The following is a 21,055-nucleotide window of genomic DNA, read 5'->3' as shown; positions in this document are numbered from 1 at the left end:
CAATTAAAATCATTGTTCTCAACATTTGGTAATGGTTCTTAAATTAGGAAGAAGATAACAACCCCTGTTATATTTAAATTCAAGTTCAATACACCCTTACATCACCATAGTCATTATGATGCTTATGCTTGGGTATTAGCATGACTATAAAAAGAGATAGAACAGCAGGAACACCTTAAGTCAACTTGAAGCTCGAAAGTCATGTCAAACAAGGGTATGTACTCCTTGCTTCCCTTTGGAACCTAAAATTCCATCTTTCAATAATACAATATCCCATATAAACACATAATTCTATTGCTTTTGCCTGATCAAGGATGAGTAAAGCATAACAGGTTAAAAGGTATCAATTGTCGGATAATACAAATCAACCCTTCAATGAGTACTTCTTGCCTGTGAAAGGCTGGAACTTTGGTTCTTCTTTCTTTTCATTTTGCTCTTTCTTGGTCTCTTTTCCAGCTTCCTGCATATGATCAAAAGATCAAAATTTTCGTTAAAACAGTTCTTTGGTCAAAATGTTTTTCATATTGACTCAATGACAGACAGCAATCTTATTCCAAATGATGATAAGTTTAAAAAAAAAAAAAAAAAAAAAGTACCTTCTGAGCTTCCTTGGGAGCACGGCTAACATTTGAACCAAATACTAGTTTTCCTTGAGGCTGCCGTGCAGTATCCTGTGAACTAGACCCCACAGAAGGTTGTCCCCTACCATTGGCAACAGCAGGTTGCTTGTCTTTGGACCCTTGTGAAGAAACTGGGGCAGGCTGCTGCTTCAAAGGTTTTCCATCCAAGCGTCTTCCCACTCCAGTAAAAGGACTGAATTTTGGTTCATTTTCAGCAGGATCCTCTTCAACTGCTCAAAGTAAAGATATAGTTCGCATCATAAAATTGAAAAAGAAATCAATGGATGACAACTTCTCCAAACTTGAATAAGCAGGATCTTTAGTATTCCGCGTTGGTTTTATGGGCAGAAGAATACCAAAAATTTAACAAGAAGCCATTTCTTTCAGAAGAAGAAACATCAATAATTAAATTCTATGTGCCATCACTTGATTCACTTCTAGCACCAATGCAGAAGGTGAGGGGAATTACACAAATGGGCAGTGAAACAAAACAGAAAGTACCTTAGCAGAAGCATGAGTTTTTGGATAATGGAAACTTTCACTAAAAAATAGAACTAGGAAAATTAGGGATTATTGCGTTACAGGAAATTCATAGTGCAAAGTACAAAAAACATGGAATAGCACAAGGAAGCATGGCACAGACAAGAAATCAGGATAAATGAAAAAGACAAGTACAGGGAAACATGCACCTTGAGACGTTGCCTTGCTTTGTGGAATAGATAGAGCTGGTTTTTCAGGTTCCTTGTAATCCAGTGGAGGTGCAAAATCCACCTCACAGTCTGTTTCAATGATACTTATTGCATTGGAAGGTTTTGTTTCAATAATATCAATGTAATACTTTTTGTTGTTATATGCCACCATAATACTATCCCCAGTTGTTAAGCAGGAATAATTCCGTAATGTTGTTTCTAGGCTGCATGGAAAAATTGGTCAAGTCAAAAATAGGAATCTAAGACATAATAACAGAAGAAGTCATAACAAAGTTGTTTTCATTATATCAGATGTTATCTAGAACATAATGGACAGAATCATTGTGTGGGTGGGTATAAAGATGGTTAGTTTTCAGGACAATGAAAAATGCCAAATTGAACAAACAAGGCAAAATCCAATGCATCTTACCAACGCATGCTTATCCCAACTAAAAAAAAATCCTACCCTGTTCCTCTAAGTTCAAGTTAACGACAACATGTTATCTGTATCCAGCCTCTTTCACTTCTCTATTGGCCACATGACATGAGACTCAATACAAGGGGATTATTCTAAAGCTTTAGGCACACAAGTCTCAACACGCATATCGACATGTCTATGAGAAACTTAAAACTTGTGTTTGGCATGATATCCAGTAAAACTTCTCAGGATAATAGGAAAAAGCATTCTGAACTCCCAGTAAAATTCCAAAGAAAATGACAAGAAAACAAAATTTGCAAGTACATAAGCCAAATTATCCGAGAGACTATTCTACAAGATCCAAGAAGATGGTTAATGTCAAAGGAAAAATAACCAAGCTCGAAAATGGCTTTCTGTATGTGCATCATATATCCAAAAGTGAAGCATGCTTTTGAACACAAACTCTTTTCCTTTCCTTTTCTTTTTGTATAACGCTGACACCAGATTTTCATTTAAACAAGAGATCATCCCATGTGAAGAGCCTCAAAGAAATTCATATTAGTTTCATTGAGAAAAATTACTGGCAGGTTGGTAAGCTAGTCAGGCTGACATCACATCTAAATTTCTAAAAACTCCTCAAATTGCAAAGCCACAGTAGTATCATCTTACCCATAACAACTGTGCATATATCTCTCATGAATAGCAATTGAATGTAAGGACATAAACTCACATAGCTTTCGGATTGGATATATCCAAAAAGTCCTTCGTGTGAGGTTGTAATTTAACATATGTTCCCTTTGGAAGAGTCACATTTTTTACTCGCACTATATCTCCCTCTTGTAAGAGGAGGTTTTCCATCATCTGAAAAAAGTTCAAAACATCAATGCAGGTATTAAGGACTGGTTGGTGTTGTAAAGTTGTTGCTCTTCAAGTGACATAAAGTAAAACCATACTAGAATGCCATCAATGCAAAAATATTAATGCCTACCCAGTAAGGCATATAAATCATGCCTTCTTCTGCAATAAACTCCAGAACCCCACAATGAGAGATGCGTTCAGCAGCATCATTCCGGAGCTCAAACAGCATTGGATAGTCAATATGTAGAGATGCTGCATGATTTTGTCCAAGAAAAGTATTTTATATCTGAGATCATGATTCCTTACAAATCAAAATAACTCAAAGCACCATTACACAAATGTAATTGTAAAACCAGTAAGTAAATCAACTAACCAAGGCGATCGAGGGCAGAAGGAGGCATTATAACTGCGGCAACAAAAACAAAAATGACATAAAAATTAAAGAGAAAAATGAACAATAAAAAGACAGAACTACAAGACATGAGTTTGAAGACTTACTTTTATCACCACTTTCAATTTGAGGCTGCAGGAAAGTTGAGAAAATAAATAAAAAGGAAAAAAAAAAAAAATCAGAACCATGAGAAAGAGAGTATGCTTATTAAGCCACATGGTCAAAGAATAAAGCCTGTGCAGTCCTAGTCACAGGTTCATTCATAATCAGAATATAAGAATAGAACTGCTTCCTCTTTTGTTAATTTTGGAGGGAAGAGGAGGGAGGGGAAGAGAAGAAGAATTTTTTTTTGTAATTAATATGCAGGCTTTAGCGCAGAACCATAGAAAAAATAACAAATGAGTAAACTTTCAATCCCTATTGTTATGACATAAGAACACTGAAGGTTCCTGATTGGATATGAATCATTTAGCCAATGAAGCCTTTCAGTTTATTGAGTGAAGAACAGATGAAAAAAAGATCCAACCTTTTCAATAAATGATGCAGGGTAACATCGGTATGTCTGCTCAAATGACGTCCCATGATATCCATATCCATCGAAAAACTGCAACCGCAAAATCCACACATTAAAGTAAAATAATAATAGTAGTATAATGATAATGACTAACAGAAAACCCAATCATTCTGGTAGAAGCTTTCACTTATAAGTATCATTGCATGCAAAATGTGTATATATATTGCACATGGCAGCAATGCCGCCAAATAAACATGTTCCTACTTTGACATACATTTACGAAAGCATGTACCAAACGAATTCCATGTGAATTAACTTAAATGCAGTGAGTACGCTTCGCAAAAAATACAATTAACCCATTTGAGCAGACTAAACAGAAATATTTGAACAGAGAAAAAAATCCAAGTTACTAATCATTCTAAAACCGTCATTACCACTGAAACAATGATTAATATAATAATAAAAGAATTTTTTTTTTATATAACTTCATAATAAAAGTAAAATATACCATATTGTATTGGCGTACAAATAGTCAAACCAGGCAATCAACCTTCAATCGCACCCTGCATAGACAAAAATGCATTAGTTTTAAATTACTTATTACAACCGAAACAAAAAAAAAAAAAAAAAAAAAAAAAAAAAAAAAAAAAACATAAACCATTAATTACACCAATAGAGCTCAAACAAAAACAAATGTAATGACTTAATTCTCATCTAAAACAAAACTTGAAAATTTTCAATCGAAATTAATATAAAAGTTGGTTACTTTAGATACTCAAATTAACAGAAACACAATATAAAGCTCATTTAAAAGAAAAGCAAAGAAATTCAAAAACCAAATTGAGAATTAAACGTTCTGCATCGATTACTCGTGGCAAATTTTCCGGTGAACCAAACAGGCAACAATTTAGATTCGAGATCTTAATAAATCAAAAACAGAGTGAATTCTTTTTTCTTTTTAAATAAGTAGAAACTGAAAGGGGAATTTGAAATACCTGAATCGAAGAGGAAAGAAAATTGTTTGGGAATTGTAGAGTACGGAACTGGAGAAGAAATACTGATTTGGGATTATTAAGTAACGAGGGAATATCGAAAAGGCTAAGATGCGCTCCGATGCGTAGTGTTCACGCCACGTCGTTGTCTGCCAGGTGTTCTATAGTTGTCTTGGGCTTTGCTTGGAAATTAAACTGGCCACTTAAGCCTTTCATTATGGGCCTCTTAGTTATGGAGATATTAGTGAAAAATGGGCCTCGAGTGACTTCCACAGAAATACAAAGTGTAACATCGAATTGAAACTACTTATAAATTTAATATTTATCGTCTCGTAGAAAGAGAATGCAAAATCAAAACCAACTGCTCAATTCGTGATTTGCAATACAAAAATAACACCTACTAAACAGTAGTCAATTATAAGCGCTAGAGCAATAAAAAAATAATTTTTTTTTACATTAAAACCACCACATAAAGTAGTAGTTTCAATAAAAAAAAATTAAATTATCAAAGACTTTTTTCACTAATAGGATTTTTTTTATTGAGATTAGCATTTCATTTGGTAGTTTCCATATAAAATAAAATTTATTGTTTATTTTTTTATTACTTTTTGTCAATTAAATTAGTAATTTTAGTGCAACATTTTCTCGCCGTCTAGATCAAATAGTTACAATTTAGTCATTGTAAATAGTTTTTACAATATGTCAAAATCACTTATATGAGTGTGCAATTTTATTGTATGCCGAAATCTAGTTGCCAAAAAAAATTAAACATTGATATATAAAATTACTCTTATAAAAAAAGATTTTTAGAAAAATAATTTCAAAAATATTTAATTATCATATTTTATCACAATTAAACTTTTTCCTGTGAATTTAAAATAATTTGTTTTGGTTATTGGTACATATTAAATACTAATTTGATATGGTTTTTGAATAACCTATTAATGTAAAGTATAAATATTATTTTAAAACATATGACGAACTATTTTTTTTTTTTTTTGAAAATATAGGTATTGAACAAAAATTAAAAAATTCAAGACAAAATCTTATCAAAATTAATAACAAAATATGGTATATTTTTTTTAAAAAAAAAAAATTCATATTCTATTAGCCGGTTGCAATTAAATAGCTAATTATGGTATTTTACATTACATTTTTAGAAAGTGTATATATTAGTAGCAAATGGTTATCAGTTAAGCGGCAAAAATTCAATTTAAATGAAGTTTTTACATAAAAAGGCGAAAATTATATCCATATTCTTGCAAGAATGGACTGAATACCGTTACTGTACAGATAGATCCTTATAAAAGATTTGTTATTGAATAAGTTATAGATAGAATCATTGAATATATTGATTAAATAATTAATTGAAGGAGGGGTTCCCAGAATAATATATCCTCAACCACACAAACCAACGACTCACAAATACCCAAACTTTTAACTGAAAAATCTGTCATAAACAAACAAGAATTTTCATTATTAACCACAGGCATGTTCTTCAATAAAGAATAGATACTAAAAAGAAAAATAAAGCCATCTTTTAACCTAAAGTGAACAATCATCAACCATCTAAATAAATCTTAAGCAAAGATTATGCTTTCCAAAAGTGAACTGATAAAACCCAGATTTGACACCTGCCTAGATAAAAAGATGAAGAACATAATGCTTGTTTTTTTATACTCCTTGTCAAATACCACAAAAGATATATCAGGAAATGAGCAGAGCTTCCAAGGAAAATGTTAAATGTCAATCTTGATGTAGTAATGTATGAGATGAGGTGAAAGTTTCTGAAAATAGTTCTAATCCTGTTGGTGGTCATACTAGCTTTGTGAACTTCAAAAACATTGGTTTGATGCCTTATTCTCCATTAAAGAAAAAGCAACAACTCTGTTAAAGAACTATATCATACTCCTTGAATATGAACAATTTAGTAAAAAGTGTACAATTACAACACCACTTTTTAAAAATTCTTCCAATCTTTCATTTGTGATAAGAGTAATAAAGGAAAGAAAATGTTATACTAAATTCTAGATGGAAAGGAATTCTTATTCTGCATATAATTTTCAACTCTTGCTCCGTCTTTTGCCAACAAAGGAAATTCTGTTTCCAACATTGAGATTTCACCCAAAAAACCAAAATATCTATTTATGCATATCAAGCCAAGTTTCAACTCAATATACTAAGAACACAAAACCCCACAGCCATAATAACAAACAGAATGAAAGCACTGTCATCGATGCATATAGACAACCTTTTGTGGGTACAAACAGTCTGCCATATCTATCATGTCTAGCTATTTTTAAGGCCAAATAACAAACAGAGTTCAAAAGAAAAGAGACATTATTCAAAATAACAAAACAAACTTACCAACAAAAAAAATATATATGCACTGATTTGATAAAGATAAAATCCTAAACCACCGCTAAAGTTTTGATCCCCACATTACATTCCCATAGAGTGGCAACTGAGCAGGTTGTGCCATACCCGAGCTAGTGCACAACCCTTTCCTTTTTCGTCTTTCAAAAACAAAGTTCCCCGGCCACTGTCAATGACTAATTGGATATTTTTGAAAAATAGTATTTTTATCAAAATAACCCACTAAACAACTAGTAGTACCTTTTCCTTTTTTACCTAAAATACCCTTCCCAACTGCTATGAACAGCTAGTTTGGAGGGATATTTTGCTAAACAAAAATATTACATCTTCCAACGAGAATGGCAATTTAAGTTTTATTCTTTAATTATAAATATAATGGTGTTTTCAAATTAATGTTTTCAAACTACGAAAATTTATTTTGGACTTATAAAGTGATGACGAGTCAGCATGGACCCACTTGTCAGTACGCATTACACGGCAAGACAAAATCTGGGTGCAACGGTTGTGTATTTGGAGCCAAGCATTTAAAACTTCCGACACAATTATCCAATCCAGCACGACATGGCACGAAGGGTGCCGCGATTGATTCATTTGACACTTCTATCACTATGAGTACATGACACTTCTGCATCTATCAACTAAACAACTCCATGCTTATTTGAAATAATACTAGGGTAGGACAAATATAATCACATTCCAAGTCCAAGAGAAAGAACATATTTAATGCAAACAAAGTAGCTGGAGGTAAGTTTAGATTAGATAAACCAGATGGTAATGATAATAAAGGAATTGATATCCAATTATGTTCAAAAAAAAAAAAATTCTGCCCCAGATTTTGAAAATCATGGCTTGATGTTGGTTACGAGTAGGACTCTAAATAAGTCTAGTTGCTCATCAAATGCTTAACAGCTTGGAAAAAATGTATTTGATAGCTTAACTCGAGCCTCACTAAGCTCCTTACTCAAATTTGAATTCGAGTCTGTAAAAAGCAACGTTTCTTTTAACTATAAACTGTAAATGAATCAAGCTGGAATTCGGTTATCTAAGGTGAAACTTGAGTAGGACATTAAGAAACAAGTTTGAGCTCAAGATAGCTTACAAGAATTTGGGCGTTCACATCTTCCCATACTGCTTCATTATGGTGCCAGTTGTCCTCAAGAGAGAGCTTCAGCCATACAACATAAATTCAAAAGATAGATTAATAAAACAGGGAACCAGAATTAGAATACAAATTAATCTTCTAATGTATCATTTCCTTGGAAAACAGATCTCATTAACAAAGAATTTAATATCTGCATTTAACTGCAACAGTACCACAAGTAAGATGGTTTGCATAGTACTGTGAACTTTAGTATCCATATCCAGCTGAAACTGATAAAAGTAAGTTTAGATAAAATTTGGAAACCATACAGTTAAGTTAAATTAATATCTTTCAACATCCCAGCTACTTATATTTCAAAGAGATTGTATCCTCAAGACAGATGAATTGACCAACTGGAAGTTGATATACCACCACAAAACAAAAGTTTAAACACAGTAAAAGCATTCAAAATGTGACTATTAGTTTCTGTTGGAAATAAGTCTTATTTAACAAGTTTTGCTTAGCTGAAAACTCGAATGCCATTTCAATGCCAGCATTTCAGATTGCTTTGTATGGTTATAATGTAGGCTGCCGTTCACCAGTATGATCATCAAACAAGATTCGTAATTTTTTCTAAATAGAGCCATCTTTGATATTAAATAAAAGAAGTGGACCTGGAAATCATCATCAGAGTTTTCAGGAATAAGATTGGAAATGGTTGACTATTGTTCTTCCATGCATCTAAAAATAGCTGCTTGCTTTATAGCTGAAAAAATATAGAGAAAGCTTAAGCTCTAGCCAAATGATAAATTTATCATGCCTAATAGCTTAACAATGGGTAAAAATCAAAATCGAGCTTCACACAGATAAGAATTACAAGTCATACCATAATGCTCTTTATTCTCCAACCAGAGTGCAAGTGAAATTGATGGAACCTCTGACTTGTCCTCCATTGAATAGATAAAGCTTATGCTTTAAGCATAAATCCAGCAATGAAAGTTTCAAAGATTGCCACTTGACAACGGCTTCCTTAAGACGTAGGGCCATAGACAGATAATCAGCTGCATGTGATTAACATGAAATATTTAAAGAAACATTATCAGAAACTTGAAATACTTTTATACCGATAATTGGTGAAAGAAACATATCAGCTGTCAATGATTTCCCTGAAAAAAGGCCATTGGCTCTACAGGTTAAATTTCTCAATCAGTTCACATGCACTCTCTGCTCATGCATTTTAAGGCATTTCATAGATGATTTTGTTGCCAGAAAATAAAAGAATAAGAATCCACACTAAAATCTTTCGTAAACCTGCAAATCAAGAAATCATTTCAAAAGATCTGTTTTGCTTTTATAGCGATGAATTTTCTTGCATTATCTTGTTTTGAAAAATTAATTGGGTCTGACTGAGGTTCGAACTCACCACTTAGAAACTATTATAAGCCAAACCTGATTGTAACAATTCGGATGCATGAGACAGCACATGTAACATGAAGTCTATTCCGTCAAAAGTAAGCAGAGTGGAAGGATAAAATGGTGATCTATTCCTTTCTAGAAATCAAGAGTTGTGGGCGTGGATATAGTAGACAGCATGCATAACCTTCGAGAGTTTGACTTTTAAACCAAATGCTAATAATGCCATATTAAAAATTACAGTATTTGTACCATCCTCAGTACAAATTAATTTAGTAATTTGAGAAATAAATAATTAGATACCTCAGGTCTCCAGAGCCTGTCATGCTTAGTGTAGAGTAAAGAAAGGAGAAACTCTTCTATTAAGAACTAAATTTTATTGAGCATCTATGGACTCTCGTCCCTTGACATTAATAGTAAAATAGCTATACTAATTTGTTTAAACTTTTTGATCAGCAAGTCAAAAAACGATTTTTTAATCATTTTTTCCTTTGCCCATACAGCTAGAAGGCTTTCGTACTAGGCCAATTCCCTGCTTAAACAAAGAAACACATTAATGCAATAGCAAGAGATGCTTCTTGGCAAGACTATTAAAATTGGGAACTAGAACAGAGAAACTAGACGGTTCTTTTATGCCCATGTACATCGAACTTGCCCTTCTCGATTTCTTCACAAGAATTTTCATAATACCAGCAAACAACTCACTGCCAATAGAACAAGCACAAGTAAAGCATGAACATCTTGCTTATAGAAAAAGTTCTGTTGCTCTTTCCATTTTTTTTTTTTTTTTTTTGGGTTAACTCATACCAGCCAGGTTCAGGCACCTCAGGGCAAAACAGCTTAGGATGTCGTAAAGTACTACTCTTTTCAAGACCCCGTATATGAAGATCAGAAAACCAAGTCAAAGCAAAGCAGAACTAAGCAAATACTAATACAAAGACTACTGAAATAAACCCGAAAGAAGTTTTAATATGCATGTTACAGGTTTTCTCCAAAAAAAAAAAAAAAAAAAAAAAAAAAGCATGTTACAGGTTTATGCAGTACACTGTCATACCTGTGAACGAGATTTACGAATGTCTTTAATCAGGATGAAGTATTAATTAAAGTGGATCTTTGAGTTTCATTCCACAAAATATTTTGTAACTTGTAAAGCAAAGGCCATGCATCAATACCAATTTGCAACCTTCAAGCCTCCTATTTTTATTTCTTTCGGTCAAGTTGTTTCATAGAGGAATCAGTTTCATTTAACTTTTCTAATTAAGATACATTTTGACCTTATAATTAATTTTGTTTTTCAAATTGTAATTCAATTGTTATTCCACTAACATTCTAAAGGCATAATTTGCGTCTCACAACCAATCACTAGCCTCTTCAAGTTTTGTATCCCACAAATAGCATCGCACCACATCCAATTTTTGACCACAAGATGTCACGAGGCTAGCTAGGAGCCACAAAGTTGTGGTCAACAAAACACAACAGCAAGAGAGAAACCACTCGAAGAATGCACAAAAAGGCAACCATACTCCACGCAATAAAAACCCTGCTGTTGCAAAATAACCTCATCTCTTCTTAGGAGAAATGGTCAACAATTACTGACTGATTCGAGCAATTGAGAGGTCAATTTATGACACCAAAGTCTAAGTTACATACCAAACACTGTTATAACCGCGACCGAAAATTAAAAACAATTAGACCCCACAGAACACGATTTCAGAATCCATTTGTTAAGCCCTTTTCACAAAAGACATATCTCCATATAATGATTATTATTATTATTATTATTTTTAACACAATCTGACCTCCAACGGAAGGCCCTACACAAGATCAGAAGTCAGGAAAAGAAAGCAACTAATTCAAAAAAGCCACCAATAAAAAATGACTATGCCATTCCATGTAGCCGTGCAGTGACTGAGCATTGTATTGCAAGTAACATGCATATATCAAACTGAAAGGAATATGCGCAGAGAGATGAAAGGCAATATTGAACCAAAAACTTTAAAAAATCTACCGAAAGGTACAATAAAAAGAGGGACGAAGATCCCGAATTTACAAAAGGATAGATTATTCGGTTTCCCAATCCCTCTTTCATCACAAAATGCAAAAGGTTGTACTGCATCTTCCATCTTTTGCCATAGATAAAAAGGATAAATATGGAAATTAAGAATAGACAGAAAAATTAAATAAAAGAGTTAAACAACACGACGACCTCTAGCACACACACAAACCAACAATATGTTTTAACAAAGTTGGTGGGGGGATGCTAATCTCAAGCACAGCAATAGGACCACTGGTCTTCATCCCCAGTAGCAGAATCAGCAGCATCCTCATTGCAGTAGTAGAAACCACCATTATTCAAAGCAGTCAATGAACAAGAAGCCACAAGATAAGGCATGTTATGGAAAGAGCGAGCAAGACTGCTAGCCAAAGTAGCATTGCCCATGTGATGATCACCATCGCTATCATCACTGTCTTCGTCATGGTGGCAATATTCTTCAGCACGGTGCTTGAGAGTCTCGAACATGAGCTCGGGCTCATGCTGCATAACCCGGAGGACATCACCACAAGATGGTCCGGGCACAGCGCGAGTCACTGCAAAGCTATGGGGTCCATCGCTCTGCGAAACCCGCACAACGCTCGGGCCACCAAACAAGTTGTGAACTCCACCGAGGGCCTCCTCATAAGCCCCGCCCAAGAACATCCCCAAGTAGTACCGTCCACCTTCAATTTCATGCAACGGCAAGCTAGACTCACCGCCAATGAACTTATCAATCTTTCCATCACTGTCACATGTTAAATCAGACAAAATCCCTCTCACGGCCGGCCTCTGATCTAGTCGATGGATAGGGACTATAGGAAACAACTGCCCAATACCCCAGAAATCAGGGATTGAAGTAAAAACTGATAGATTCACATGGTATGTCCGAATAGGATCCGATAATCCAACAGCTTTACCAACCAATTCACATAAACTATCAACAGCAGCTAATTGTTCCATACCGATACTACCTTCTTTGAACTGATCAACACATCTTTGTTTCAATTGGTCAGCATAGAGCAAGCAGGTATCGTTCTCACCTCTCATAGCTGCAGATGTTAAGTTTCTGTAATCAGAAATTGCATCCTCCGTAAGTCCATCCACAAAATACTGAAACCCTGCAGAAGTCATTGATGCAGCTGCACTTGACATGCTTGCGGAGACAGCTTCAAAAATCAAAATGGAGTGATGAGAAACGATAGCCCGACCACTTTCGCTGCAAAGCACCGGATGTTTAATGTTCTTCCTATCGCAAACAAACTTAACAGCTTGCACAACAGCATGAGCATATTCTTCGAGTCCATAAGCAACAGATATATCCGAATCACCAGATTTGGATCCATCATAATCAATTCCCAACCCGCCTCCAATATCAAGCACTTGCATTTGAGCACCAAGACGGACTAACTCGCAGTAGATCTGTGCAGCCTCACCTACACCATCAGCAAGCAACGCAGTGGAAGGAATCTGAGACCCTATATGGAAATGCAGCAACTGGAGGCAATCAAGCATTCCTGCTCCCTCAAGCTTCTTCACAACCCGTAAAATCTGGGTTGTGGTTAACCCAAATTTACCTTTCTCACCTGAAGTAGATCCGAAATGACCTGAATGCTTAGTTCTCAGCTTAGCTCGAACACCAATCACGGGCCTAATAGATAATTTCTTGCTCATTTCAAGAACCAAATCGAGCTCTTCTTCTTGTTCAAGCACAATCACTGTATTCAAGGCGAGTTTCCTGGCAAGCAACGCCAGAGAAATGTACTCTGCATCCTTGAAACCGTTACAAACAAGGAAAGAATCTGGATTTCCCTTGCACAAACAGCTCATAGCCAAAAGGAGTTCCGGTTTAGACCCGGCCTCCAACCCGAACCGGAATGGAGATCCAAATCTCACGATATCTTCAACAACAAAACGATCCTGGTTACATTTCACAGGATAAACACCTTGGTAATGAGCCTCAAAGCCCTGAGAATGGATTGCATAATTGAAAGCTGACTGCAGGGACTCAATCCTGTTTTTGAGGATATCAGGCAAGCGAACAATAAGAGGCAGCTGCAATCCAAGCCCGCCCATGGACTTCGGATCCGAAACTTTCCTCATGATTTTCATGAGATCAATTTCCTGGTGAGCCAGCGTATCAGTCCCATAAGGATGGACGGCAATATTGCCGGAGGAGTTGACAGAAAAGTAAGGAGCACCCCATCCGTCGATCTTATAGAGAGCGGCAGAGAGGGAAGGTGACCAATGAGAGAAAGGAGAGTTATCAATGGCGGATGCGGTGGTGGTGGTAGGTGCCGGAGGTACGCCGGAAAATAGGATCGACGACTGAAGGGAGCTATCCCCTGCATGATTAGCGTAGCCGGGAGGCGCAAGGGCAGCATCTACGCAACAAGCCAGGGCCGGCATCCTCTTCCGCGACGATCTGTTTTGGGTTAAAAAGAAGTTAGGGTTATTATTATGATTTTCTTCTCAGTTTGTGCAGGTGGGGGCTTTAAAACCCGCCGAGGCCGAGGCCCCGGCTACCCCCTCAAAAGAAGCAGAAGAAGATCAATCGGAACCGGACCAACCCCCTCTTTTTACCCTACTTCTCTCTCTAATCCCCACAACTACCGCTCAGAAGAAAATTAACCAAAATAAACAAGTCCTAGATCAAAAGCTTCAAAGCAGAAATCAAACAAAACTTATGCACCGAAATAACCCCACACCACGCAGATCTAACAACTAAAAGAAAGATAAAAATGGAAAGAAAGAGAAATGAAGATTTCCCGGAAAGGAAAAGAAAATGAAGGGCAGCAATGGAAATGATAAGCACAGAAAGAGCTAGGGTTTGGTATTGTCTACAGAGAAGACGTTAACGAAGGTAGAACTTGGCGAGAATTGCATGAATGGCGAAGCTTCTTTATATAGGAAGATGAAGGGATGCTAGTTGGGCTTGTGGGCCCGGGTCTGGGCCATTATGCAAATATCTTTTTCATTTTCTCGTTTTTATAATTTTTTTATATTAAAATTATTTTTTCTCCTTTATTTTGGGTTTTAGGGAATTTTACATTTTTGGGGAGTGAGATTCCCTTGATAAGGATGAATCAGCGTCGGATTGCCGCGTGGCCTAAAGGAGGGATGTGGGACCCTTATTTTCGGTTGTAGTAATTCTCTCGTGGCGATAAATGGGAAGGGGGGTAGGTTAGGTCTGAGGTTAAGATAAAATATCGTAGTGAGAAAAATGTTATCGTGTCGTGTGATATTTGAAGAGGAAAGGAGGAGGAAGCTTCTTGATGGCAATGTGATATTGCCACGTAAAAGAAATGGTTAGTTGCAGCTTCCTTATTTGCCGTTGAGATTTCTGGTGCACAGGTGGGGCGTTTAGTTGGCATTTTCTTTGAATGTAAAGGAAATTATTATCCACGTGCATGTCACGTGCTTTCTGGCCTCTCTCGTGTAATACTCACATTGGTTTCAGTTAGGAGGCTACAGGTGCAGGGTACCGCATACGAGTCAGCCAGGAATTCAGGATCAAAACTAGTGAACTTCTCCTGCCTTTCTTTTTTTTTAAAGTATGCATACCCTTGAAAATTGAAAATCGTCCTACTAAATATATATTTATTTAATATTTATTTATATTTTATATATGTATTTCTGCTTTTTTAAATACAGCACATAGATATTCTTTTGATATTTTCCTATTTTTGAATTCGCAACTTTTTTTAACTCAATCTTATTAGTCAATATATTAATACACTAAGGCTTATTAAAGGCAATCTATATAGGGCAGAAAGTAATTTAGCAATTAGATAATTGCCAAAGGAATATAAATTTTTAATTTATTTTTGTCTACGAAATCACTTACTTTAAATTTGAAATTTAAAAATATTCGACATGTTATATAAACAATATAAAAAGTTAAAAAAAGAATTATAAAAATAGTATGGGAAGATAAAATAAAAATTAAATATATATATATATATATATATATATTATGAAAAAATAATATATTTTAAAACAGAACTTAAAGCTTATTTGATTTAGTTATAAATTACATTTTTTTTTATAATGGACTTTTGAAGTTTTTTTTTTTAAACACAGGACATGCATGTTTTTTATGTTAGTGTATGATATGAATTTAGAGCCGTTTTATGATTGATAATTAATGATTGAAATATTAGAGATTAATAATTTGAAAAACATTATCATTGTTATTATTGACAAGGAGAATAAAATTGATTATCACATCACTTAACATATAAACACATCGTGTATATCGATTTTTTTTATTATTAAAGAGTAAAAATTTAAATCTGAATCTATTATCAGACTGTATTTACATTTATTATTAAGTTATTCTTGATGTATATATTTTTATATATTTTAAAATCATATAAATATATCATGATATTATTTATTTTAAATTGACGCTGTAAATTTTTTAAATCGCATAATTTTGTTGATGAAATTCTAAAATATAAAAAAATATATAAAATAGTGAATGAGTGAGAGTCACAAGTAGAAAAGGGGAAAAGAAGAAGGATTTGATTATGAAAGGCGAAATGATTTGTGTTTCTCTTTTTAGAGGTAAAGAATAGAATGATGAAACTGAAAGAGAAATTGAAAATATCACGAGATATAAAACTTAAAAGAGAATCGAGATTCCACAATGGTAAACGAAAGCGGTGGTGGTGAGGTTAGCCAATAGCTAACCCTTTTTTAACCTTATCTGAGATGGGATGGAGAGAAAGATTCTGCGACTGCAAGTAAGTTTGACGCTCAATTTTCTTTTTATTTTTTCAAAACGTTATTTGTTGACGCGCAACCCACACGCATCAATCTTTTGAGTTTCAGATAACAAAACGGTAGTTTTCAATTTTATCATCTAATTTTAAATATTAAAAAAATTACAAATATTTCCTTTTCACTTTTATTCTTTGCAAGGAAAGGATTATTCTTTAAAAGGAAAAATATATGCAAGGAAAATATGAATAGAAATTTTTTTTTTATTTAGAAAGGTTATGAAAAGCATTAAATAATTATATCATATAATATTTTATTTCTCCCATTATTTTCTTTCCTCTTATTTTTAAACAAAATTTTAATAATTAAGTGATTAATTATATTTATACTAGACATGAACAAAGTTGTCATAGTCACATTAACAAAAAAAAAAAAAAATCCTAAATAATTAGATTTTTTATAAAACAAGTAATCCATATTTTTTACACTAGTCTAAAAAAAGAAAACACATGGTCTGCATAAAATAAAGAAATAAATAAAGAAAATATTAATTAAACTTAAGATTTATACCAAATAGACATAACTAAAAGAAAAAGAAGATAATATAATTTTCTTTTATGCATGTACTTAAATGCTAAATAGGAAATGCCAGTGATGATTGTTTGATTTATTTAACATATTGCCATCATTCTAACAACTAAATAATAATATTATAATTGTGCATTCTAGTCCTTTATATAATTATTTATTTTAGTTTTCCATTTGAATATATATTTCATTACATAATTATTTATAATCATTTTATTGACTGCCGCCTAAAAATTAGGCCCAAATCAGAGATTTGAATTGAGAAGAGTTTGGTTTGGACGTGAATATATTGCATAGAGAGTGTCAAGATGGTCGCTTGGGCCTAAAACCTATAAACAGAGAAAGCTACCATTGTAATAAATTTATAAACATGTTTGAGCTATCAATTAACATATTTAAGCTGTAGTCAACAATTACATTGTAGAAAAATAAAATAATTTATAATTTCACACTTAATAAATTTATAAACATGTCTAACATTATCATAATTCCTATTTATATAAGTTGCAAGTGTATTTAACATAAGTATGAAAGTTGGTCATGGGTTACCAATAAGGTATTGATTAGGGTGTTAAGCGATCTCAATCCGCATAAAGATACAAACACAAGTTCAATATCCGAGAAGTATACTTTACTAGGAGCACAAAAAACTTTTACACTCTATGGTGTAAAAGAGATTACACGTCATGGTTATACAAAAAAAAAATACCTTATAATTGTTATTCTGCCCCTTATTGAATTTGATTTGCTTTAAATTGTGCAGATTGTAATATCTTCCTTGGAAATAGTTATTAACCTCCATGCAGAGGGGGCATTTGCATGGAACCAAGGTGAAGAATAAGGATTACGTATGTCCATTAGTCTGTCTTAAGGGTTAGACACCACTCCCATATAAAAAAAAAAAAAAAAGTTATTGATAGATAAAAAAAAAAGAGTATTATGAAGTGACTAGTAAACAAGTCATCGATAATATTTGATAGACTAATAAATAAATAAAAGATATTAAATATATTTAATATAGACAATGATATCGAGTGTTGTAACAATTATATCGAGCATTATAAATCAATAAAAAATTTGTAACGCTCGGGTCAAAGAAAGCATTTATAAGATATTCATTAAATATTTAATAGTTTTGGCTCCCGCTCATAATGGGACAATAGCTACTTTGTCTACCTTAATATATGCTATTAGAAAAAGGAGAAAAATAATTCTATCAATGCATTCTACTTATCTTCTCATTCATTTTTTGCTTCTATCAAATTAGTGTGGTGAGCATGAAACACCCCTTCTACAACAATAATATAGAATCATTGATCCATCTTCTAATGAAATCCATCAATTAATGTTGTCTGTTGGAAATGCAAATTACTTTGCACCAATTAAGAGTTCAAGGATATGCAAGAAGTACCTAATTGCCTCGCAAATAAAAGATAAACTTATATTGATTTTATTCTATATACTTGAATCATACACATCAAAATTTTACATTAACACATCATGTAAAATAATGTTCTTCAATTTGCTTTAGAGAATTATGATATTATAATCTGCATAAATATTGTATAATAATTTATATCTTATTAGCTTTTTGATAATTTATAATTTATTTTATGAAATAATCCTTCATTTTGGAAAACTCATATGAATGGGTTTATGTAAATGGGTTTCCATATATAATTAGCAATTCTCACATGATATTTTATCTTTTCAAATACCAACATCATACATGAATTTATACTAATAGCTGTTTGTAGCAATCTCATTGTTGACAACTGAGAGCATGAGAAAAATAAAGTGAAAAAAAAAAGTTGATTAATGTATGTATTAATGTTTATTTTCTTTCCTAAGAGAATGCTTCATTTGGTAGTGTTCTCAAAGCTGAACATAAATGATCAACATAATGTTGGGGAACTTTTGATAGGAACTAATAAATATGCCAAACTTTTTGAATATGCTGAACATGCAACATTTTATTTCATTGGTATGAGCATTGTAGAACGCACCAAAAATACATACTTTGAAATACAAAAAAAGAAGATGAAAAAGATTTTCTTCATTGCTTGGTGAAGCTATAAATGGTACAACAAAAATTCAAATTATATAAAATAATGGTGTCATCAAAAAAAGGAAAAAGTGAAGTTTTCTCACAATATAACTTTTATTATTTTGTTCACATATTCCTCCTTTACAAGATGAGCTAAATTTAATTTGACATGAAATATTGATTGATAATTTAATCTTCATTATTGTCTAAATTATTTTATAATAATTATATTATTCGTGAAATAAGTATTTATTTATTCGAGTCATATAATTATATAATTTATTAGAGAATCATATATATTTGATACCATTGTCTCCAATAACTTACATGTGTTTACTATGGATTTAAATCATGAATAAAAGACAAGTTCTTGGTTTTCTCAAAGAAAGAATGTGGAAGCATATAAATAGCTGGTCTAACAGGTTTCTTTCCAAAGCGGGGAGAGAGATACTTATTAAGTCCGTGATTCAAGCATTGCCGGCTTATTGCATGAGTGTCTTTGAATTGCCTCTATGTCTATGTGATGAGTTGGAAAAAATGATGAATAGTTTTTGGTGGGGTTCGAAGGGTAGTGAGAAGAAGCTCCATTGGTTAGCTTGGAATCGAATGTGCGGGAGTAAAAAAGATGGGGGCATGGGTTTTAGGGATCTTCATTGTTTCAATATGGCTATGTTAGCGAAACAGGGGTAGCGTCTTTTGACTTCGCCTAATACTCTCCTTTATAGAGTTTTCAAATCTAAATATTTCCGTGACAGGAGGTTGCTTGATGCACAAACGGGTCATCACCCTAGTTTTGTCTCGAGGGTTATAATGTCTTTTAACATGGTCTTGAAACATGGAGTTAGGTGGAGGGTTGGCAATGGTAGGCGTATTTCTGTTGTGAAGGACCCTTGGTTATCCATTGATGGAGCATTTTATGTGGAGGATGATAGTCTTTTTATTGATAATACTCTCCTGGTGAAAGATCTTTTGGTGGAGGGGGAGAGGCAATGGGATGTGGCAAAGATTATTAATCTTTTTTCTTTGATGGATATCCACACTATTCTTGATATTCCCCTTAGTGTAAGAGATTTGGAGGATGAGCTGATTTGGCATTACGATAAGAAGGGTAATTTTAGTATTAAATCTTGTTATTATCTTGCCTTGAGGGTGTTGGGAAGGGGTGATGAGAGCATAGAAGGTGAGGGGTGGGGGAGTATCTGGAAGTTTAATGTTGCACCAAAAGTTAGAGATTTCATTTGGAGAACCTTGCGTAACTTATTGCCTACTCGTTGGGGATTGAGCAGGCGGGGTGTGAATGTGGACACTACATGCCCTTATTGTGATTTGGAGGAGGATATTAATCATGCATTATTATTGTGCACAAAGGTGTTGGAGGTTTGGAGGGTGTGTAGGGTGGAGGAAGCTTTTACTAACCTTTCTTTTAAATCTCTTTATTTGCAGGTCTTGAAGCAAAACAATAACGAAAAGTTAGCTTTTTATCTCTTATGTCGCATGGAGTGTGTGGGATGCTCGGAACAAATTTCTTTGGCAACAAATGGATTGGACTCCCTTGAATGTTAGTGCTACTGCTTCTATTCTTTTTCAAGACTTCAAGAATGCCTTGGTGAAGCCGCAAATACCCCAGGCACAAATTTTGCACGTAACACCTGCTATTACCGATCTGGGAAAGTGGACTTGCCATGTGGATGCAGCTATTTTTTCTAATATACGATCGACGGGTATGGGGGCTGTTTTTGAAGACAATGAATGCCATTTTTTGCATGCTATTTCCAGTTTCTATGAAGGTCTACCCTCTCCACTTATGGCAGAAGGTTTGGCTCTGTGTTTCACTTTACAGTTTATAACTCGGCATATTCAGAGTGCGGGTACTATCCTCATAGATTCTCAAAGTATTTTTAATGCTCTTTTGTCTAAGACTAGAGATATGAGTGAGTTGGGTATTGTTATTTCTAATTGTATATTGTTATTAGCCTCCATTCCACTAGTCAAAGTTCGTTGGATTAGAAGACACGATAATATAGGTGCTCATTGTCTAGCTAGAGCGTCCTATCGTTTTAATCGTGTTCATGTTTGGGACTCAGTGCCTGACTGTTTGATGGATTATTTTTCCTTGAGATAATATATGATACTTTTTCTCTTTCAAAAAAAAAAAAAAATCATGAATTGATGATGCACAAGTAAGTCCAAAAAGGATAAAGAGGCGTTGAGCCAAATCAAAAGTATTTTAGATAAAGAAAGCAAAGCAAAAATAGTTTGCCATATGGAGTCCTAAAGAGGCCTAGTTCATGCTGAAATAGTTGTGATCAAG

At 33.8% G+C, this 21,055-nt stretch overlaps 2 protein-coding genes and 1 long non-coding RNA gene across 6 annotated transcripts; all 3 read right to left on the bottom strand.

The window, feature by feature from the left end:
* Positions 1-202: 202 nt before the first annotated feature.
* On the bottom strand, positions 203-4,611 carry LOC105643831 (ubiquitin fusion degradation protein 1 B). The gene is made up of 10 exons (XM_012229043.4): positions 4,486-4,611; positions 3,999-4,053; positions 3,503-3,580; positions 3,084-3,108; positions 2,959-2,991; positions 2,716-2,837; positions 2,458-2,588; positions 1,310-1,533; positions 597-850; positions 203-460 (listed from the first exon to the last, which is right to left on the bottom strand). The coding sequence occupies exons 2-10, from the start codon at positions 3,999-4,001 to the stop codon at positions 365-367; spliced, it is 966 nt and encodes a 321-aa protein (XP_012084433.1). The 5' UTR covers positions 4,002-4,053; positions 4,486-4,611; the 3' UTR covers positions 203-364.
* Positions 4,612-6,698: 2,087 nt separating this feature from the next.
* Positions 6,699-9,478, bottom strand: LOC110010498 (uncharacterized). Of its 4 annotated transcripts, XR_016320537.1 has the most exons (5): positions 9,064-9,471; positions 8,826-8,968; positions 8,614-8,705; positions 7,958-8,023; positions 6,699-7,837 (listed from the first exon to the last, which is right to left on the bottom strand). It is a non-coding gene; the product is annotated as an uncharacterized LOC110010498 (long non-coding RNA). The 4 variants fall into 4 exon arrangements; XR_016320536.1 differs by having other exon boundaries at positions 7,958-8,705; positions 9,064-9,478; XR_002285493.3 differs by having other exon boundaries at positions 6,699-8,023; positions 9,064-9,466.
* Positions 9,479-11,321: 1,843 nt separating this feature from the next.
* ADC2 (arginine decarboxylase 2) lies at positions 11,322-14,273 on the bottom strand. Its single transcript, XM_012229042.3, has one exon. It carries the CDS (start codon positions 13,791-13,793, stop codon positions 11,619-11,621), a length of 2,175 nt encoding a protein of 724 aa, XP_012084432.1. The 5' UTR covers positions 13,794-14,273; the 3' UTR covers positions 11,322-11,618.
* Between the last annotated feature and the right edge of the window lie 6,782 nt (positions 14,274-21,055).

This window comes from Jatropha curcas, chromosome 1 (genome assembly GCF_041381405.1).
Source record: "Jatropha curcas cultivar XTBG-Jc1 chromosome 1, XTBG_Jcur_1.0, whole genome shotgun sequence".
Lineage (NCBI taxonomy): Eukaryota > Viridiplantae > Streptophyta > Magnoliopsida > Malpighiales > Euphorbiaceae > Jatropha > Jatropha curcas.
This window is presented reverse-complemented; position numbering and strand designations above follow the sequence as displayed.